Here is an 18,500-nt window from a genome sequence, read left to right as displayed (position 1 = left end):
CCCCTCTTCCTAGAACTCTCATGTCCTGTGTCCTGAAGGGACACTTGTTGGTGTCTGCCTGGGGAGATGGTTTACCTGTCTGCCCCTCACTCTGTCTGCTGGTTGGGGAAAGCTTCAGAAATGACCTTCTGTTTTGGGAGCCTGAAAGCCTAAAGGCTAGCTGGACCCTGTAACCCTTGTCAGGGTACTCTGGGGTCCTCTCCTGTCCGCAGTCCACCTGCTGAGGGTTGTTGGGTATAAGGTGTGTGACCTGGAGGTGCCCAGGGTGTTAGGTCTTCCTGAATCCGACTACACATCAGAATCACCTGGTAAACTTTAAATTTGTTTGTTTCTTAGGGTATTAAAACAAAAGAAGTAATAAAGATGGTTCCTGATTCCATGACCTAGACAATCCCCTATTGACATTAAAAAGTAAAATTAGGGGGCACCTCGGTGGCTCAGTAGGTTAAGCGTCTGGCTCTTGATCTCAGCTCAGGTCTTAATCTCAGGGTTTTGAGTTCCATCCCCACGTTGGGGCTACTAAAGCCCAACTAAAACCAAAACACTAAAAAGTAAAATTAAAGCAATAGTTTAGAGAATGCAAATAGTACAGAAAAGGAAAGTCCCTCTCTTCCCAGACCCCTTCTGCTCAAAGGCAGGGGAGTTTTTGCTTCCAAATTTTTTCTGCATATTTCTATTATCCATTAATATAAATCTGTATATATGTTTGTACATGTATATATGTATGTGTTTAAAATGTACTAGGAATTGTGTTTTAAACTGTGGCACTCTTCTGCCACAGTTTTAGGTTTAAAAATTTTTAGTGTGTCCTGGGAGATCGTTTCACTCTTTTATAGTTGTCTGGTATTCCATAGAACATTCTGTTGGATATGCTAAAATTGTGTAATCACTCTCTTGTTGATGGATATGTTGGTTGTTCCCAATTCTTTGCTATTACAAATAAGAATGCAGGGAACGTCATTGTCCGTGTACCTTGATCAAATTTCATAAACACAGATGTTCCCAGCAGCAGGACTGCTGAGTCTCAAAGGGTACTTGCATTTTTGTGTGTGTGTGCTTACATTTTCAATTTTGACAGACAGTAAAAGTAATTATACAGTTTGCACTTGGGGGATGTTTTTTTAAACATAGATTTCCTAGGCCCCATTCCAGACCTACTAAACGTACGATTTCTGGAGGTAGCATTTGAGAATCTCTAATATCAAGGTGATTCTGATGCAGCTGGCTCTCTGACCAGCACGGGAGAACCCGTGCTACAAGTAGAGAGAGACTTTGCCCAGACACTGAGTTCTAGTAGTCCATAAGCTGTGGTAAAAAGTGCACACCAGAAGGTAGAGCCCTGAGTGGGGACCCCAGGGCAGTTGGCACATCGTGCTGCTGCCCAGAAGGCCATTTTGCTGGAGAGCAGTTTTTAAACTCTTGCCTCCTTTGGGTTCCCTCATCAGAAACCATAAGCATTGGGTCTAAGGACTGGTTCTTTAGCTCCTATTCCCTCTGGTAGGTTAGCTCTCATTGCTGTTTGTCTGATTTCACTCCAGTTCTGCCTGGTTTTTGCACTCAAAGAGGCCTTTTGCCTCAGCAAACCCAAGCTTTTCAAGTCAGGTTGACTTAGAAATTCTGGTTCTGGGGAGCCCACTGAACACAGTGACTGGGAAACAGGTAGAGGCAAGCACCCAGTCTGCAACTGCCACATGCCTCCAAGATTGTTGGAACATTCCAGAGTCTTCCACTGAAGGAAAGGAGCCTTTTCCTTGTTCTTTTTTCTTTCTTTCTTTCTTTCTTTCTTTTTAACTCCATATTCTCTATCCACGAGCTGGTGTACATTAAGCTTTTGTCCCTTCCCTGATCCTAGGAAGTCCTTTGTTCCTGGGCAGAGACCCGGTCCGCTTCTGGGGGAGGTTGCTGGAACTCTTGGGTTCCAGTTGAAAGCTTATCCAACCAGGTTATAATCACCTTGTCATTTGGCTCCCCTCCCTCCTAGAAAGTCTGGTCTTTAGTTCTAGAAAAACTTAGACCCCTGACAACTTTATAGATAGAGCTACAGTCGTTATAAGAGTCTGCTCATAGGAAGCTTTTCCTTCTAGCAGGCCTCTCAGCTGGCCTTGACCGAGGCCAGGTTAGTGCATCTGGAAGCGGCAGGCAGAACTGATCAGAGTGAGGTGGTAAATGCAGCTGCAGCTGGGGCTGGGGCTGGGGCTGGGCCGGTGGTGGTTGGGGCGGGGACAGTGGTTTGTTTTTAGTTCAGCTGTTGGATCAGCGGGTTTTGATTTTGTTGCTAGAATATATGCTTTTCTGAGGTTTGTATGTACTAACCATCGCCCTTCCCCACCTCACAGAATGTCACATTAAAGCCCAGGCAAATTCTACTCTTTCTGTTCATCTGTGTAGGGAACTCTCAACTTTGGTGGGATCAGGGTGGGCAACGGACCGACAGAGGAGGATGCTGAGATTATTCAGCATGACCAGCTCTCCACCCACTCAGAGGACGCAGAAGAGGTAAGATCCAGTGGCATGGGCTTCCTCTCCTTCTCCTGGGGGTCAGCCCTCGTCTTATGTGCAGAAGTGGCCTCCCTCTGGTCTTCTTGAAAAATGAAAATGCTCATATTAGTGATCAGCCTGCCTTCTGGCCCTCTTTAGGCAGCACAGCTTTTTCCAGCTGGCCTACTGCGAGCTCCGGGTGGCCCCTCCAGTACCCGCAGCAGTTGTGGTTGCTTGTCCGAGCTCACTGAATTCTGAGTTGCCCGCAGTACTCTGCATGCCAATCTCAGTGACTAACTATGCTCCTGGGGACCAAGGGCAGAGGAGGCCCAGGCTTCCCCACTCTTGTTACCAGAAACACAGCCCCCTTAGGGCAGCTTCTTCTTCCCTTTCCCCTTCCAGGAATGGTTCCAGTTGGAACTGTAACCACGGGTATTTTTCAAGTCTTGTCCCACTAATGGGCTCTTTTTTTTTTTCCCCAAGATTTTATTTATTTATTTGACAAGAGAGAGAGAGTTCACAAGTAGGCAGAGCAGCAGGCAGAGGGAGGGGGGAAGCAGGCTCCGCGCTGATCAGAAAGCCTGATGTGGGGCACAATCCCAGGACCCCAAGATCACGACCTGAGTTGAAGGCAGAGGCCCAACCCAATGAGCCACGCAGGCGCCCCAACTAATGCACTCTTACTACAAATATATTACCTGAGCTTTTAAAAAATGTTACTTGCCGACCTTTTACAGGGAGAGTGAAAAGTAGTAAAGTCAAATTAGACTTTTCCTTAAACCACCACCCCCAGGCTGTTTTTTAAAATCCAGTCTCCTTGCCTGACCACTCACACTACAAAGTCTCTGAATTGAACTTTTGAATGTCATCTGTTCATTATATTGTCTCTCTCTCTCTCTCTCTCTCTTTTTTTTTTTTTTTTTTTTGCATTATATGCTTTTTGAAGCAAATAGAATAGGAATTAGGGAACCAGGTGACTAAACTTCTCAGTCTGTCTGACCGCTTCCCCCATGTGTATGACATTTTTAAAAGATATTGTAAGGGTTGGGGTGCCTTTAAAAGATATGTATCTTTTAATGCTGTAAATCCCGCTGGGTTTGCTTTCTGCGTGTGCTGAGGAGGCCTGCCTCCAACGCATTAGGCCCATTTAACATCCACAGTTTTCCCCGGGAAACAGTCCGTAACCTTGTGCTCGTGACTTGTGACCGTGTGTGGCATGGCTTCCCACTAAGTGTAAATTTGTGTTTACAAGCCTACCGAGGATGAAGTGGTAAGAAACAAGCTGGCTTTGCCTTCATGTTTATCTGGGGCTTCTCTTCCCATCCTTGTGATCACTCTGCTGACCCTGCTGCAGCCGGGGGCCACACACGACACCCGCGCATCCCGCATCTCATGGGCCATGTCTCTAACCAGTGCGTGAACCTGTGTTCTGAAAAAGCTCATCTCCATTAACTGCATCTCATGTCGGTCACCTCTGTCTTTGTTTCACTGACTTTGCTGATCTAATCCCTCTGAGAATGGCTTTGAAAGGAGCTGCAAGTAATGTCTGCTTTGGCATTCTTGAAGTGACCCCCCTTGGGGGTTAGATCCCATTGGTCTTGGCCTTCCTCTCCTGTGGTGTTATGTATGGTCCGGTCGCTCTGCCGCTGGGAGTAGCTGTTTCCTCCTTGCTCTCTGAGAGCTTGTGAGTAAAGCTTACCCTTCCTCCCTGTCTGAGATGCAGCCAGTCTCTTCCTCCTGTCCTCATCAGCTTGATGATGCTTGAAGTGAGAATTGCTGGACCTTCACTTGGGGTCCACTCTATCTCCCTGTGACCCAGATGGGAGGTAGAAAGCTTTCAAAAAGGAGGCTTTGTCTCTCCAATGTATTCCAGAAAAAAACAATCCCATTTGCGTGAAAGGAGTTCATATTATACCAGGTAATAGAAACAAAGTTGGCCATTCGGGCCACATTTGGAGTAGAAGGCCTTCTAGCTTAGCAGTAATTCATTTAGTGATACACAAATTTTAAATTGATTTTTTTTATTTTTAAAGGCCTTGCTGCACTGTTTGCATCTTCCCCCAAAACTTTTCTCTAAAATATATAGACCCATGAACCTTCCCTCTCCTGGCTCTCCTAGTCCTCTCTAAAAGAGGAGTGGGATGGGAACAGGAAGACCTTGGCTGTTCTGTGTAAAACCAGACCATGCTCGGTCTTCCTGAAGGCTGGAGAGCCTCATTCACTGGCCTCCAGGAGCCCCCCTGTTCCTGTGAGCTGCTCACCTGCACATAGTGACTGGTCGAACTGCTTGGAAGGGCTGGCGGGGAGTGTGTTCCGTGTTAGTGAGGAGCCCAGGCCTCTCCCAGTAACATAGCCTCCAACAACACTGCTCTTTCTAAGTGTCTTCTAGTAGAGCACCCAATGCGTGGTCATCATCAGAATGGTCCACATTAGTGAGCCATGTCCCAGGGGCTTTGGATGTCCACACAAGATGGACTGTAATTCAGCCTCCCTAGTCTCTGGCCCCTCAGCTCCCTCAAGGGTTCAGCGTCCCATGGCTTCCTAAACAATGATGACATTTTATCTTTATCAGGCACATGTATGGTGTAGTGCTCCACAGCCAGATTTAGATGAACTGTTAAAATTATCTAAAGATTTCAAACAAAACTTTTCTTTTTTCTTTTTTTTTTTTTTTTTAAAGTTCAGCCTAATTCTTCTAGAACGTCCCCTTTTTGCTTGGCTGTGAAAACCCATTTGCCCCACGTAGGCCATTATTCCAGCCTTGGTGAAGCTGTAGTTCCTCTCCCTGGGAAGCACTTAGTCCAGTTGTGAACCAGGGCCAGGCTGGCTGATCTTCTGGGAAGTCTTGAAAGGCTGTAACCATTCAGCAGGGGTCAGTGGCACCTCTCCCTGCTGTCATCTCACCAGGTGTGGCCATCCCACACACCCAGCCGTGTACTCATTCCATCCGTTCGTGTGTTTTTTTCATCCCACTCACCCATCCATCCATCCAGTCATCCCACTTACCCATCTGTCCACCCCACCCGTTCATTCGTCTCGTGCGTCCGTCTGCCCACCCATCCTCCATCTGTCCATCCCACCCACCCGTCCATCCATCCATCTGTTCATTCATCCTACCCACCCATCCATCCATTAATTCTTTTATCCCACCCATTCATTCATTCACCCTCTGTGTGCCAAGCACTGCGGTGCTACAGAAACTGCAAGAAGAAAAACATAGACGTTGCCTTCGTGGAACTCCCAGCCCAACTGAAGAAACAGCCTGGGTGACAGATGGCGTGATTAAGATGTGCCCAGGATGCTGTGGGAACACGGAAAGAGGGCACCTGACAGGCACTGGGGTTGGGGTGGAGAAGAGGTCGACCAGGAAGTGATTCCCTACAGAGATTGTTGCTAACTTAGTCCGGTCAAGCAGGAGTCTTTGTGGGGGCTGGGTGTATACACCATCAGTGTGTATAGTTATCGGAAAGACCCAGGCATGTGGGTCCATCACGTGTTGGGGGTAAACAGGCACACAGCTTGGCTGGAGCTCAGGGACAGGAATTGGAGACCAGTGAGAGGGGCGCCTGGAGGTTGCAGAAACTCACCATGGTACCGAGTGTTTGAATAGTAAGGAGCGATCAGAAGGCGGGGGCAGCTGGAAGTGTCACAGCCTGTGTGCATTGCTGAAATGCTCTAGTGGGTGTGTTCTAGGGGATATTGGATTGGCGAGGGGTCACAGTGTGGAGGCATGGAGACCAGCTAGTTTGATATGAGTCATGAAAGAATCAGGAGGCCTGAAGTGAGGCATTGCAGAGGAGTTGGAAAGGAAGGGACAGCTAATGAGATCAAGGAAGTTAGAGCTACAGGTCCCAGGACCTCAGTGAATGTAGGCGGTGAGAGTGAGTGAGGATTCCAGATTGACTTCCAGGCTCGGGTGCCTGCAGCCCTAGTGATGACACTGTTAGACGTGGGCCCTAGAGTAGGAACAGGTCCTGGTGGGGTCAGAGGAGAGCAATGAATGAGCGTGGGGGCATGGAGTTTGAAGTGCCTCTGGCTCACTGGGAAGGGATGTAGCACGGCCTGTGGGGAACAGGGAAAGTGGAAATGAAGGTGTCCGTCGGGGAGTCACTCCTACGGGTGGCCGTCCAAGACTGAGCGGCCACGCTGCAAGAGAAGTGTGAGAGCTGAGGCTGGACCTCCAACATTTAAGGAAGAATCAAGATGGAGACTGGGAAGGAGCATCCGGGGAGGTAGGAGGAAAACTGAGGACAGGGGAGCGTCTCCAGAGCGAGGAGGAAAAGGCAACAGTGAGAGGCACTGCAGGGGCTCAGTCAGGACACAGAATGTGTTAGACCTCACGCCTGGGAGGCAAGGGAGTGGGTCCTGGGAAGGTAGGGTCTGTCAGGTGGAGAGGGTGGAGGGCAGGGCCCAGGAGGTGAGGAGGGGAGGGGCCGCACACCTGGAGGAGAGTGTAGCCGGGAGTCCCTAGCGGTCCTTCTCAGTCACAGCTGACTCCTGAGTCAGTGATAGGCTCCTAAGTGCTGGGCTGCATTTCACGATAAATCCTCACCCACTTGCTCCATTATATAGTGATGAAAACTTGCCCACGGTTACAAAGCAGGAAGTTAAGAAGAAAGTACAGGGAGAGTGTGGTAACACCCGGAAGGGAGGCTCCCTCTGTGTTCTCCATTCTTCTGGGAGGAACTCTGGATAAAATAAAACTGAAAAGGGGCCAGTTCTACAGGAAACCCAGCAGTCCGTGCTTTCGTGGAGCTCTTAGGAGCAGTGCTCCTGGGAGCCAGGACTGTCCTGCCTCTACAGGCTCTGGGGTGACAGCCAGCACTGGTGGGAAAGAGCTCTTAGCAGTGTTCTTGGGATTGGAGTAATGAAGATTTCTCTAGTTTTTAGGGTAACAGGCCTCTTTAGGAGGCCTGAAGAGCCTGTTACAGAAGAAAAGCCCAGAAATACTCCAAGTCAGGTGAGGGAAACTGAGGCAGTTGCCCAGAGATGGTGTGTTGGAGCTGGCCCCCCTCCCTCCTGGCCGCACCCCCGAGGCCTGGGCTGTGAGCACTTTACCCGCCAGCTCCTTCTCTCATCCTGCCTTCATGCAATTTCTCAGGACATTTCTTGTGTCCTTTGGGAGTGGAGTCATGTGAGTCTTGAAAGAAACTGGTGAGAAACAGACTCCAACCTGAAGGCAGGGCAGGCAGGGAGGCCCTGTGCTTCTGGGTTTCTGTGGGGGCTGTGTAGGAGGAGCCCGGGAAGGGCCCACCTCCTGATTTTGGTGGCTGTGATTGCCCCACCTGGGGTGGGAGTTGGGGTCCCCGGAAGGATGCCTGGCTCCCCTCCAGTGCATGCCAGTAATTATTCCCTAGCCGCTCTTGGAGCGGGCTGCATGTGAACTCCTGCAGGCTTGTTCTAGCTCTACCCCTTTATTCTCGAAACAGTATTTGATGTGGGAAGGAAAGATGGAGAAAAGGAGCCTGAGAAAAACAGAAACAAAAAACAATAGATGTTCCATGTGGTCTCAGTCAACTGGAGGATTTGGGGAAACTTCTGTCAGAATTTCCATGTGTCATCTTCTCAGAAGCCACAAAAGAAAAAGGAGGTTATCTTGCTCCCAACAGGCCGTAAGAATAATAAGTGAAGTGACTGTAGAGGCTTAGTCTTGCCTTGGCAGCTTCTGGCCTGCAAGCCCGTCACCTGAAGCATGGCCGCCCAGGAAAAGCCCTCTGCTCTGAGGACTCGGAGGAAGGAGGAAGGAGGAGGTCAGCTGGAGGAGGCCCAGCAGCAGGGCCCTAGAGTCCCGCAGCCAGACAGCCCATTTCTCTGAGTGCTCTTAACTCGGCATACATTCCTCTCTCAAGCTTACAGCCTAGTGAGAAGAAAAACATGTGTTGAGAGTCATCTCGTTAAGATGGAGGTCATTAAAATGTAGTTTGTCAAGGGAAATGGGGTGTCCCAGTTGGGGGCTAAGCCAGGCAGGATTTCTGGGGATAACGTAGCTGAATCACCACCTGTGGTCAACACTGGGGGCTTCCTGGCCCGGATAGCCGTCAGTGCTGGTCCTCAGGCCCGGGCCCCAAGCTCCAAATGGCCACAGCCCCATCTGCACATCACCTCCCAGCCTCTGTCTTCTCTCTGGTTTACTTCCATGGCAGTTTGACTTTGGGGACACCATGGTCCACCAGGCCATCCACACCATCGAGTACTGCCTGGGCTGCATCTCAAACACTGCGTCCTACCTGCGGCTCTGGGCCCTCAGCCTGGCACATGCACGTGAGTGTATTTCTCTCTGGTGGGAAATTACAGGTTTCCCCTTCTCTGGGCACTTTCCCCGATGTGGGGCTTAAGTAGAGTGGAAATAACATAGAGGTCTGGAACTACTCAGTCTCCTGAATCCCGGGAGAAAGCCGTCCAAACGGGAGGACCAGCACTTTGCCACCTGAGCTATGTGCAGGGAGTCCCTGCAGGAAGCCGGGGTGCGGCAAACACTTGGGATGAGGGACGGCAGAGCAAAGTGGTAGGCCCACGGCATCTCTTGCCACGCTGAACCAGATGTCCTGTCTCTCTGCATTCCCCAGAGCTGTCTGAGGTGCTTTGGACCATGGTGATCCACATCGGCCTCAGCGTGAAGAGCTTGGCGGGAGGTCTGGCGCTGTTCTTCATTTTCGCCGCCTTTGCCACCCTGACCGTGGCCATCCTCCTGATCATGGAGGGCCTCTCGGCCTTCCTCCATGCGCTACGATTACACTGGTGAGCGGCAGCGAGTTTGGGGGGCTGGGATGTGTCCTTAGCTGCACGCAAGGCAGCTTTACTCTGGTACAGAATCCAGAGACACTGGGAAGTGTCTGCTTTCGTTCACATCATTATACCCAAGGACCTACATTAGGAGTGAGCATCAGGAAATGTCCACAGAATAGCACAGCTCACTTTTCAGAGCCTCCAGCGGAGAATTCTCTGGTGGGTGTTGTCAGATTCCCTCTCCCTGCCTTTAGCTTTCTTCACTGCTCTTGATTATGGCTTAAAAGCCCTGCTGAGGGTGTTGGTTTGTTTGGTTTTTGTTTTTTGTTTTATTTTGTTTTGTTTTGTTTTGTTGCTCTGGCATAAACTTTCTCCTGTCTTCAGAGCAATGGAAGCAACTCTGGAATCGATTTTCAGTCCGGGAAGGTGCTAGAACACACTGTACCCCAGTTTTGTCCCCCTCGTTCTGTCACTGTGCCAGTGTCTTTGCGTAGGAGCCCTGGCAGCCCCATGTGGGTAGGGGGGTTCCTGCTTCCACCCTGAAGCAGCTTCTTCAGAAGGGCAGGTTTGGATTTGTTTGTTTTCCTTAAAGTATTTGGTGGCTTTTAATGGCTCTGTCTGGAGAGAGCTAGCTCAGTCCCAGGGAGTGGGAGAGGTGGAGTCTGGTCTAGGCAGTGACCCTGTGGCCTCAAGGTAGGATTACCAGGTTTGGCAAATACAATTACAGGACACCCAGTGAAATTTGAATTTCAGGTAAACAACTTTTTTTTTTTTGTAGTATAAGTATTTCCCAAATATACATGGGATATACTAAGCACTAGCATCCTGTACTTCATCTGGTTTCCCTACCTCAAGCTCTCCCTCTTTTGAGTCTCTACTTCGTCCTTTATGTCATGATTCTCCCTCTCTTTTTGCGTCTCAAACCCCAATGGCTGTGGAAGCTCTGGACCCTGTCTCTAGAGAAACACCCCCACCAACAGTCTTACCCGTTTATGGGGTCACAAACTCAGGAACCCTAACCGTAGGAACTCCTAGACGAGAGGGCCTATGGTGCCAATGATTTCGAGATCAGAGGGTGTATGGAATGTCTCATGACATCAGTTTTCTAACCCTGAACCCAAGGATCCTCTTCCCCATTCCCCTTCTCTTTGGTTTTCCTCCTGACTTGGTTATGCCGAGCCCCCTCCAGGATTCCTCTGTTTGCTGTTCTAAAGGACGGGAACGTAAGGCATGGCAGAGCGGGGCATAACTGGGACTTGCTCTTCCCTCAAAAGCTCTTTTAAAATAACCCATCCTCTGGCTGGCTTTCCTCCCCCTTGCCGCCCTCCTCCTCACCCAGCTGTTGTTTATTTACTGTCCAGCCAGGAGGTTCGGGGCGCTGTGTGGCTCGGACTGCTGGCCCGCTGCCCGTTCTCAGCTTATCAGCACGCTCTCTCCCCAGCACACTTCCTCACCCGCTCGGTATGAGGGAATGTCTGTGTAGCCAGCCTGTGGTGACTCACTGTCTCTTCCTTCCTTTCCTAATCACTTCTCTGTCTCATGAGCCCTGGGCTTGAGGGGCCAGTTGCCACCCCACCTGAATTCCAGCCCAAGAGGGAGGCCTGTCACCTCCTCCCTTGGGCAGGCTGGGAGCAGTCACGGTGCTGGATCAGAACTGTCAGAGCAGTGAGCCAGGCACACCGCCGTCACCTGAGCCTGGGCCTAATCTCCAGAGTGAGCAGAGGCCGCTTGGGAGGCCATGTTCTATTGGGGCCAGAAGGATTATTTCTCCCTCGGGCTTACCTGTGGCCTTCAAGTGAAGGTGTCTTCCCTCGGCCCCATGAGTGAGTCCAAGAACCTAATGAGTGACAAGAGAGCAGGCTTCAAATTAGGCCCACCTGGGTTCAAATTCCGGCTCTGCTGTCACTGGCTGCCTGACCCTGAGAAGAGCACTTACCTTTCTGGACCTCACTTTCAGGTGGGGAGAGGATGGTGTCCGTGTAACGTGGTCGCTGTGATAAATAGGAAATAACGCGCACACCAGGTGCCTGTGGCAGTGGCTGGGCTCCTCAGAAACTGACGTTTGAGTGCAGATCACTTAGAAGCGGGCTGCCCTAAGGAGAGGGCATCTTGGTGGCAGTCCCTCGCAAAGAAACTGCTTTTAGTGTTTCAAGAGGGGAGGGCCCCCCCCCCCCCGCAAGACAGGTACAGTCTCATCAGACAACCTTGTGGGTTGTGGAGGTAGAGAAGAGAAACATGAAGCTCCTTTGTCCAGCTTTCAGAATCCCGTTGTTGGAGGCCCGTTTGGAGCATTGCCCTGACTGAAAGGGGGTGAATGAAACGGGTGCTCGTGCTCCCCCTCCTGGCCAGATGTGGATGTGAGGCAGGGATTCAGGGCCTGCTAGTCCCTGTCCCCACCACTGCTGGGATGCAGGAATTCTGAGTTGTGGCCCTCTTGTGAGGCTGGGGACAGCGGGTCCTGCTGAAAATGGGTGCTTGACATTGCTGTATTTTTCCTGGGGTCCAGCCTGGACGTCCTCATAACTGTCACTGTATCCTTGGCTGTCAGCTGGGGTTTCCTGATCCTATGCAAGGGCTGCCCCATTACAAGAGCTCTGGATGTCTTCAGTGGGGACAAGAACAACATCATACACCACTAGTGTGAGATTCATGTAGGGTCCAAAGGAGGTGGGTGATATATTTGAAACCAAGAGTGAACAGGTTACTGTCTAGCTATTCATTCCGTGTCCTTCTGAGTTACATGTCTCTCTCTCTTTTGCCTAATGTCATAGATGTCTTTCCTTGCGCAGGAAAGGCAAAGGCAGGGATAGGATTTGTCAGTTTGTGGACACCAAACTGACTTCAGTAGAAAGGCTGTTGCCTCCTAGCCCACTTTCAGGAACCAAATCCCTTCTTACTGAGCAGATCCACATGCATGTCGATATGCACACGTGTGCACTCACGGATTTGTTGAAGGGCAAAGGAAGGTGGGGACCAGGCTGTCATAAAGAGTGGAGTGGTGGCGCGCACAGGACACCACGGGGCGGTTGCAGGAACAGCTGGCCTGGAAGTGAGTACCCCTGGAGCGGAGTTCCTGGCTGCTGTCATTCCCCTGGCTGGCATGGGGGCCGTCGGACAGATTTGTGCTCCAGGCCCTGGGCTGCTCAGAGAGCGGCAGAAAGGGCCCGAGAAGCAGCTCAGCCCCAGATCATCTTTCTAAAACTGCCTCTTTCCACTCACATGCCTGCCAGGAAAGGGAGGAGACCCAGGACTCCTTTCCCCTTCCTTCACTCAAGGAAACAGGTTTCTGGTTACATAGCGGTGCCGAGCGCTCCGGCAACTCCCCCTTACCCTTCGGGTCACGGGGTGGCCTCTGCCAGGTACCGCAGCCGGGAGGGAAGGGGTGGGAGGGAGGAACCCATCTGACTTCCTGAGGCCGGGCCTCCTCACAACTGTGGAATTCTAGAGGTGGCTTGGGCCATGGTAGGGCCCTAGAGACTCCCTGAGTAGTGTAGTCGACTCCCAAAATAAGAGGAACTTGCAGGGCTGTGAGCAGGGCACTCGAGGCCCCTGCGCAAAGAACTTGATGTTTGTACTTTCTCAGGAAACACTCATTTTCCTGACTGGGAGGGAGAAAAGGGTGGGGAGCCCGATAGGGAGATTGCTTTCCAGCTTTGTTCTGGGAGGTTGGAGTAAGTGAGGCTGAGAAGGGACAGGAAGTCGGCCTGACCCCGAGATGCCCTAGGGTGTCCGTGGTGGTGGCCACCTGAACCCTCTAACCACAAGCAGTCGCTCGAGGTAGAAGGAGTATCGGGCCATGTGCCAGAGGGACCACCCATGTGCTCACACAGCAGAAGTCATCCGCCTGCATCTCAGACCCCTGGAGCCCTTCCTTCCCTCTGGGCCCCTGGGTAGGTAAGGCACACAGAGGAATGCCAGAAGGATGGTGATCCCACGGGCTTCGGAAAACTTCCTGAAGCTCCTATTCCATTCGTCCATTTTGGAATTTGAATTGTTTGTGTGATTAGCCAGCCAGGGGGTCAGAGTTCTGCGCCCCTCGTAGACCCTAAGGTGACTTGGCCACCATCTCGCCACATGCCATGCAGATGGCATATGTCGATCTCTTTCCGGTTGTTCAGAAATGCCCTTGCCATATGCAGACAGCCTGCTTGGCGGGAAGCATGCAGTCCCGACAGCAGTGGGTGAAAAGCAGGAACCTACCCCATCCCTACCTAATGCCCCCAATGGAGGCCTAAATAGCTGTAGCTTCTAGGACTTCTCAGGGGGTTGGGACGGGGGAACGAGTCCAGATCCCGGTTTGAAATTGCTCTTGCCAGGAATCCTGTGACTTCAATGTGAAGCCCCTTCCCCCGGGTCCTATTTTCCCTTGGCCCAGGGAACCCTCCGGAGTCTGGGAGGCTTTGGGATTTGGGCCCAGCCCCTGGAATGTGGGGCTGGGAGGAGAAGGCCGCCTGTTCTTAACGCCCCCGCAGAAAATTCTGTTCACCTCTTCTCCCCAGGGGTTGCAGCCAGCAGCTCTGCAGTGTCCTCTGCCAGCCCTGCAGGGCTGAAGGGGCCTCTGAGGACCTCTGAGGGCTACTATCAGACCGTCCCTGCTGCACATGGTCCTTCCTGTGCAGGCCTCTGGGCTTGGAGGCAGGACAGAGTCCCGCCCTAGGTCCCAGCCTCTAGCCCCCAGCCCCTCTGTCCTTTGCAGGGCTTCTGCTGGTGCCCCCAGGGTCACACAGTGCTGAGTGGAAACTATTCCTCAGGGCAGCTCTCCTTGGCTTTTTTATCCTCTGATTCATGCATTTTTCTGCCCATATTTGGTGGTGATTTGGTTGCTGGGCGGCCCTCCAGGAAATGTGCAAGGGAAGCTCGGCCTGCAGCCTGGCTCTGCTTCCAGGAGGGCCGGCTTCCTGCCCTTCAGAGTTGGAGAGGGCCCCAGGGAGGCGGTCAGCGATGGCTGCTGGGCTCCCTGGGAAAGGAGGTGAAGCTCTGCTTTTCCTTTCAGCCCCTGAGAGAAGAATTCGTTCTCAGATGTTTTTGTCGTTGGAGAATATTTTTACCGTTACTTGGAGAAGACTCCCCCCCCCGCCCCGCTCCCCACACCATCCCACCCCCGCAACTCCTGGGAATTTCCTCCCCAAAGCCTCCAGCCTCCACTCGAAACCCTCCCTTCTCCTTCCTCCTGCAAGAGAAGAGACAAGGGCACTTGCCGGAGTCCCTGGCGCTGAGCTCTGCCACCCTGGGGCTTCCCTGAGAGGTCGGCCGTGAGCCCCTGAGCCCTGGCCAGGAGCTGGTGTCTAGTCTCATTGCCCTTAAGAGACTCAAAGCAATGGCACTTTTGCACATGGCTAGACAAAGAGTTTTGCGTAAACACACTCTGCTTAGCAGGAAGGAGCAGGAAGGACAAACCAGTGAGGAGGTACGCGGCACTCACTCCTGCCTTGCCAGAGTGCCTGGCCGAGGGCAGGCCCCGGCTTCAGAAGCAGGGCTTGTGTGCACTGTGGGAAGTAGGCTAAGGCCTGGGCTCGGTGGGTGGGTGGGCAGGTGGGTGGCAGAAGGCTGAGCTGTTTGCCCAGGCTCAGCTAGGAAAGTGAGGTCTCTAGGAGGAGGGTCAGAGCTTCCTTTTAGCCCCTGGGAAGCCCCAAAAGGATTCTGTGGAATGATGGCTTTCCTTTTCCCTTTCCCCAGGGTCGAGTTCCAGAATAAATTCTACAGCGGAACCGGTTTCAAGTTCCTACCCTTCTCCTTCGAGCACATTCGGGAAGGGAAGTTTGACGAGTGAGCCCGTCGTGCGGCTGTGTGCCGGCAGGCTGCCCTCCCCACTCCTGCCACAGTGGTTAGCTGTGCGCCTCTTGCCTGTTGGTCGTGTTCCCTGGGTATCGGGGTATTTGTGTCACCCCCGCCACCCCTCCCCCAGCCACCTGTGAGTCATTTAGATAGATCCGTCCCTCCCTGGGTCCTCCGCCACCGCCAACGTCATGTGTAGTGTAGTGATTTTCTAGAGAGAAGCCGGGCTCTGGCTGTCACTCCTACCCACTGGGCACTGGCCTTGCCCTCCCAGCCTCCGTCCAGCCAGAGGCAGCCCCTTCTCTGTCCCCCGGTGATGAACAAGTTTGTGCATTTTACACTTGAGCCCGAAGCCCACGGAAGGAGCGCCGTCCCTATATATACCAGGACTTGGAGCCCCCCTCCCTGCCATTCTAGTTACCGGTTGGGGGCAGGGGTGCCCTTTAACACACCCCACTCTTGTGTTAGCAGGGAGAGGGTCCAGGAGGTGGTGTTGCTGTCCTCTGCCCATCCCGTCTGGTCTTCAGGGCAGTTGTTAATCAGGAATTCAGCTGGACCCGACTGTGCCGCTGTGTGTGGCTTCGCCCTGTCACTCCCAAGAGTCCCCGGGGACCGCACACCACCTCCCTAATCCTCGCCCTCTCCTCCCTCCCAGAATCCCCTCCTTCTCCCTACTGCTGTGTACCCGGCACAACAGCACAGCTGGGTCTCTGCGCAGAGAGACTCTCCTGTGGCTTCTCAGGCGGAGCTGCAGGCCCTGCCGCAAGCAGGCCCTCAGGGCAGAGGCTTCGAACTGGTGCTGTTTTCCTGGCGCAGTCCCCAAGACATTCCCCTACCCCTAATCATGAGTCTCTAGGTCAGGACCATAGTCATCCAGGGTGGTTCTGCCGGCAGACCTGCCTTCTCTGCCCCCCAGTGCCCCTCTGCACTTCTACTGGGGACCCTGGTCAAGGGAGTGCGGTCCTGGTCCTGGGCAGTGAAGGTCAGGGCCATTTACAGTCTGTCAGTGGGAGGCTGGGCCAGGGCTGCAGTGCGCTGCTTGTGAGAGCTGCGGGGCCTTACCCTGTGGGCGGATGGGCAGCACCCCCCAGGGGACCACCTCTCCGGTCATCCCCATGCTGGGCTATGGCTTTCAGGGCCTTTAATCATGTGTTGACACAGCAGCCCAGGCTGCTTCAGCTAAATTGAACCCTGGGCCCCCAGTGGAGGAGATAATCCCGTGAATTGGCCAGGGCCCTGTGCTCCACCCACCCGGGCTTTTCTGAGTGAGGCACTTAGAGCCTCTCCTGGGCATGGGCCACCCGAGCTTCCTGTGTGCTGGCCAGTGTGGCCCTGTGTTGAGCCCCCCTCCCCTCTGGGCCCCGTGGTTTACATGTGACCTTTGCTCTGTTTACAGCAGGGTTTGAAGCAGAGCTCTTAGGAACCCTGCCCAAGGCCCTTCTGTTCACGTATTCCTATGCTAAATAAAGTGTGTTTGACTCTACCAGGGAGCCTGCCTGTCCTTGTGCCCACAGCCCCTGTGCCCACGCCCCTGCCCCTCCCCCAGCACGTCTGCTTCCCTGTGATCAGAGGCCACAGCTGCAGGCCAGACAGTTTGTGAAATTCTCACCTCTCACGTTTCCCAGGCGCCTTCCCCTCCCTCGAGCCCAGCAGCTCTGCAGATAGCTCCGGTGGGGAGGGACTTAGGGACCTGTCCTCCTCTTCCTTTCCTACACTGCCCCCCCACTGGGCAGGGGAAGAGGGGGCCTGGGCAGCTGCCCACCCGCATCTGCCTCTTCTGCAAGTGTGCTTCCCAGGACTCAGTAGCCTGGCCCTTCTGATCCCTGATGCCCTTGGCCTTGGTGTAAGTGGAGACTCTGCGTGGGGTTCCTCAGGGCAGCAGGAGGATGTGAGGTGCTGAAGTCGGCAGGTGGCTGAAGAGGCAGCAGGCGGGGCGGGCAGGGAGGGCGAGGTCTCCCTCCTAACTGCCGTATCAGGCACCCACATTCTTCCTCCCCATTCCTCCTGGGGCCTCCAGGACAGGGCTGCGGAGGAATGTGAGCAGCAGGCCAACAGCTGCTGCTCGGGAGGGGTGAGGCGGGGCGAGGAGGGGCAGGAACACCCTGTTTCATATTCCCCTTCCTCGAGCCCTCTCCTCCCCACAGGCCACCTACCCCGGAACAGGCCCGTGAGTGCCGCACCCGCACCTGGCTTCAGGCCCCCGCAGGTCGAGCCTTCATGGGGCGGAGCGCTTTCAGCCTCTGCTCCGTTACCGACTCAAAAGGAGAGAGATTTGGAATCAGTGGAATGAGAGTCCAGAAGTAAATTTACTTTGTGGGAGATTGAGCTTCCACAAAGGGGCCAGGACAGTTCAGTGTGGAAAGAACAGTCTTGAACAAGTGGTATTTGTACAACTGGGTATCCTCGTGCGAACGAACACATTTGGACGGCAGCCCCCACACCGTATTTAAAATGAACTCAAAGTAGGCTACATTTTTTTCTCAATGTAAAAGTTAAAAACTAAAATTCCTACGGGGAATTCCAGGAGAATGTTTTCGTGAGCTTGGGTTAGGGGATGATTTTTAGATACAACCCTAAAAGCAAAGCGACAACCAGATAAAAGAGGGGCGCCCAGGGGGCCAGAGGGTTAAGTGTCCGACTGTTGTTTCAGCCCAGGTCCTGATCTCAGGGCTGGGAGATCAAGCCTGGCATTGGACTCAGCACTCAGTGCAGCGTCTGCTTGAGTTTATCTCCCTCTTCCTCTGCCCCAGCCCCACCTCCCACCTCTCTCTCTCTCTCAAATAAGTAAATCTTAACAAAAAAGGAAAGATAAGAGCCTTAGGGCCGCCTGGGTGGCTCAGTCGGTTGAGAGTCCCAAATCTTGAGCTGAAGGCAGACGTCTAACCACCCAGGCACCCCTAAATAACTTAATTTAAAAGGTAAAATTAGGTGCACCTGGGTGGCTCAATGGGTTAAAGCCTCTGCCTTCGGCTCAGGTCATGATCCCAGGGTCCTAGGATCAAGCCCCACATCGGGCTCTCTGCTCAGCGGCAAGCCTACTTACTCATCTCTCTCTACCTGCCTCTCTGCCTACTTGTGATCTCTGTCTGTCAAATACATAAAGTCTTTTAAAAAAAAATTTTTTTTAATAAAAGGTAAAGTTAGGGAAGCCTAGGTGGCTCAGTGGCTTAAATGTCTGCCTTTGGCTCAGGTCATGATCCTAGGGTCCTGGGATGGATCCTAGGCTCCTTGCTCAGCTTGGAATCTCCTTTTCCTTCTCCCTCTTCCTCTGCCCCTCCCCCTGCTTGTGTGCATTCTCTGTCAAATAAATAATTTTTTTTAATTTATTTAAAAAAATCTTAAAAAAATAAAAGGTAAAAACATTAACTTTTAATTTAAAAAAGGAAAGGATTTGAGTAAACATTTCTAGGAAGAAAACTACACAAATGAACAATTAGCCCATGAAAAGATTCTTAGCATCATTAGGGAAACTCAAATCAAAACCATAAGAAGATCTGCCACATCAAGCCCGCCATGAAAGG

The 18,500-nt window shown here is 52.5% G+C and overlaps 1 protein-coding gene and 1 long non-coding RNA gene across 8 annotated transcripts in view; one reads left to right on the top strand and one right to left on the bottom strand.

Moving 5' to 3' along the window:
• ATP6V0A1 (ATPase H+ transporting V0 subunit a1) overlaps positions 1-16,462 on the top strand; it is a 67,190-nt gene extending 50,728 nt beyond the window's left edge. For 4 of the 7 annotated variants that reach the window (XM_059149803.1, XM_059149805.1, XM_059149802.1 and 1 more), the window contains 5 exons: positions 2,389-2,496; positions 3,731-3,748; positions 8,622-8,739; positions 9,045-9,216; positions 14,881-16,462. In XM_059149803.1, the coding sequence (XP_059005786.1) occupies positions 2,389-2,496; positions 3,731-3,748; positions 8,622-8,739; positions 9,045-9,216; positions 14,881-14,974 (510 nt within the window). In that variant the 3' untranslated portion in view covers positions 14,975-16,462. Of the gene's footprint in view, positions 1-2,388; positions 2,497-3,638; positions 3,749-8,621; positions 8,740-9,044; positions 9,217-14,880 lie in introns of those variants that run through there. The other 3 variants (XM_059149806.1, XM_059149804.1, XM_059149807.1) reach the window with 2 other exon arrangements.
• LOC131816807 (uncharacterized) lies at positions 7,777-14,281 on the bottom strand. The gene is made up of 3 exons (XR_009348190.1): positions 11,141-14,281; positions 10,987-11,041; positions 7,777-8,335 (listed from the first exon to the last, which is right to left on the bottom strand). It is a non-coding gene; the product is annotated as an uncharacterized LOC131816807 (long non-coding RNA).
• Positions 16,463-18,500: the final 2,038 nt, after the last annotated feature.

Source organism: Mustela lutreola, chromosome 15 (genome assembly GCF_030435805.1).
Source record: "Mustela lutreola isolate mMusLut2 chromosome 15, mMusLut2.pri, whole genome shotgun sequence".
Lineage (NCBI taxonomy): Eukaryota > Metazoa > Chordata > Mammalia > Carnivora > Mustelidae > Mustela > Mustela lutreola.
The sequence above is the reverse complement of the archived record's forward strand: the minus strand, read 5'-3'. Positions and strand labels throughout refer to the sequence as shown.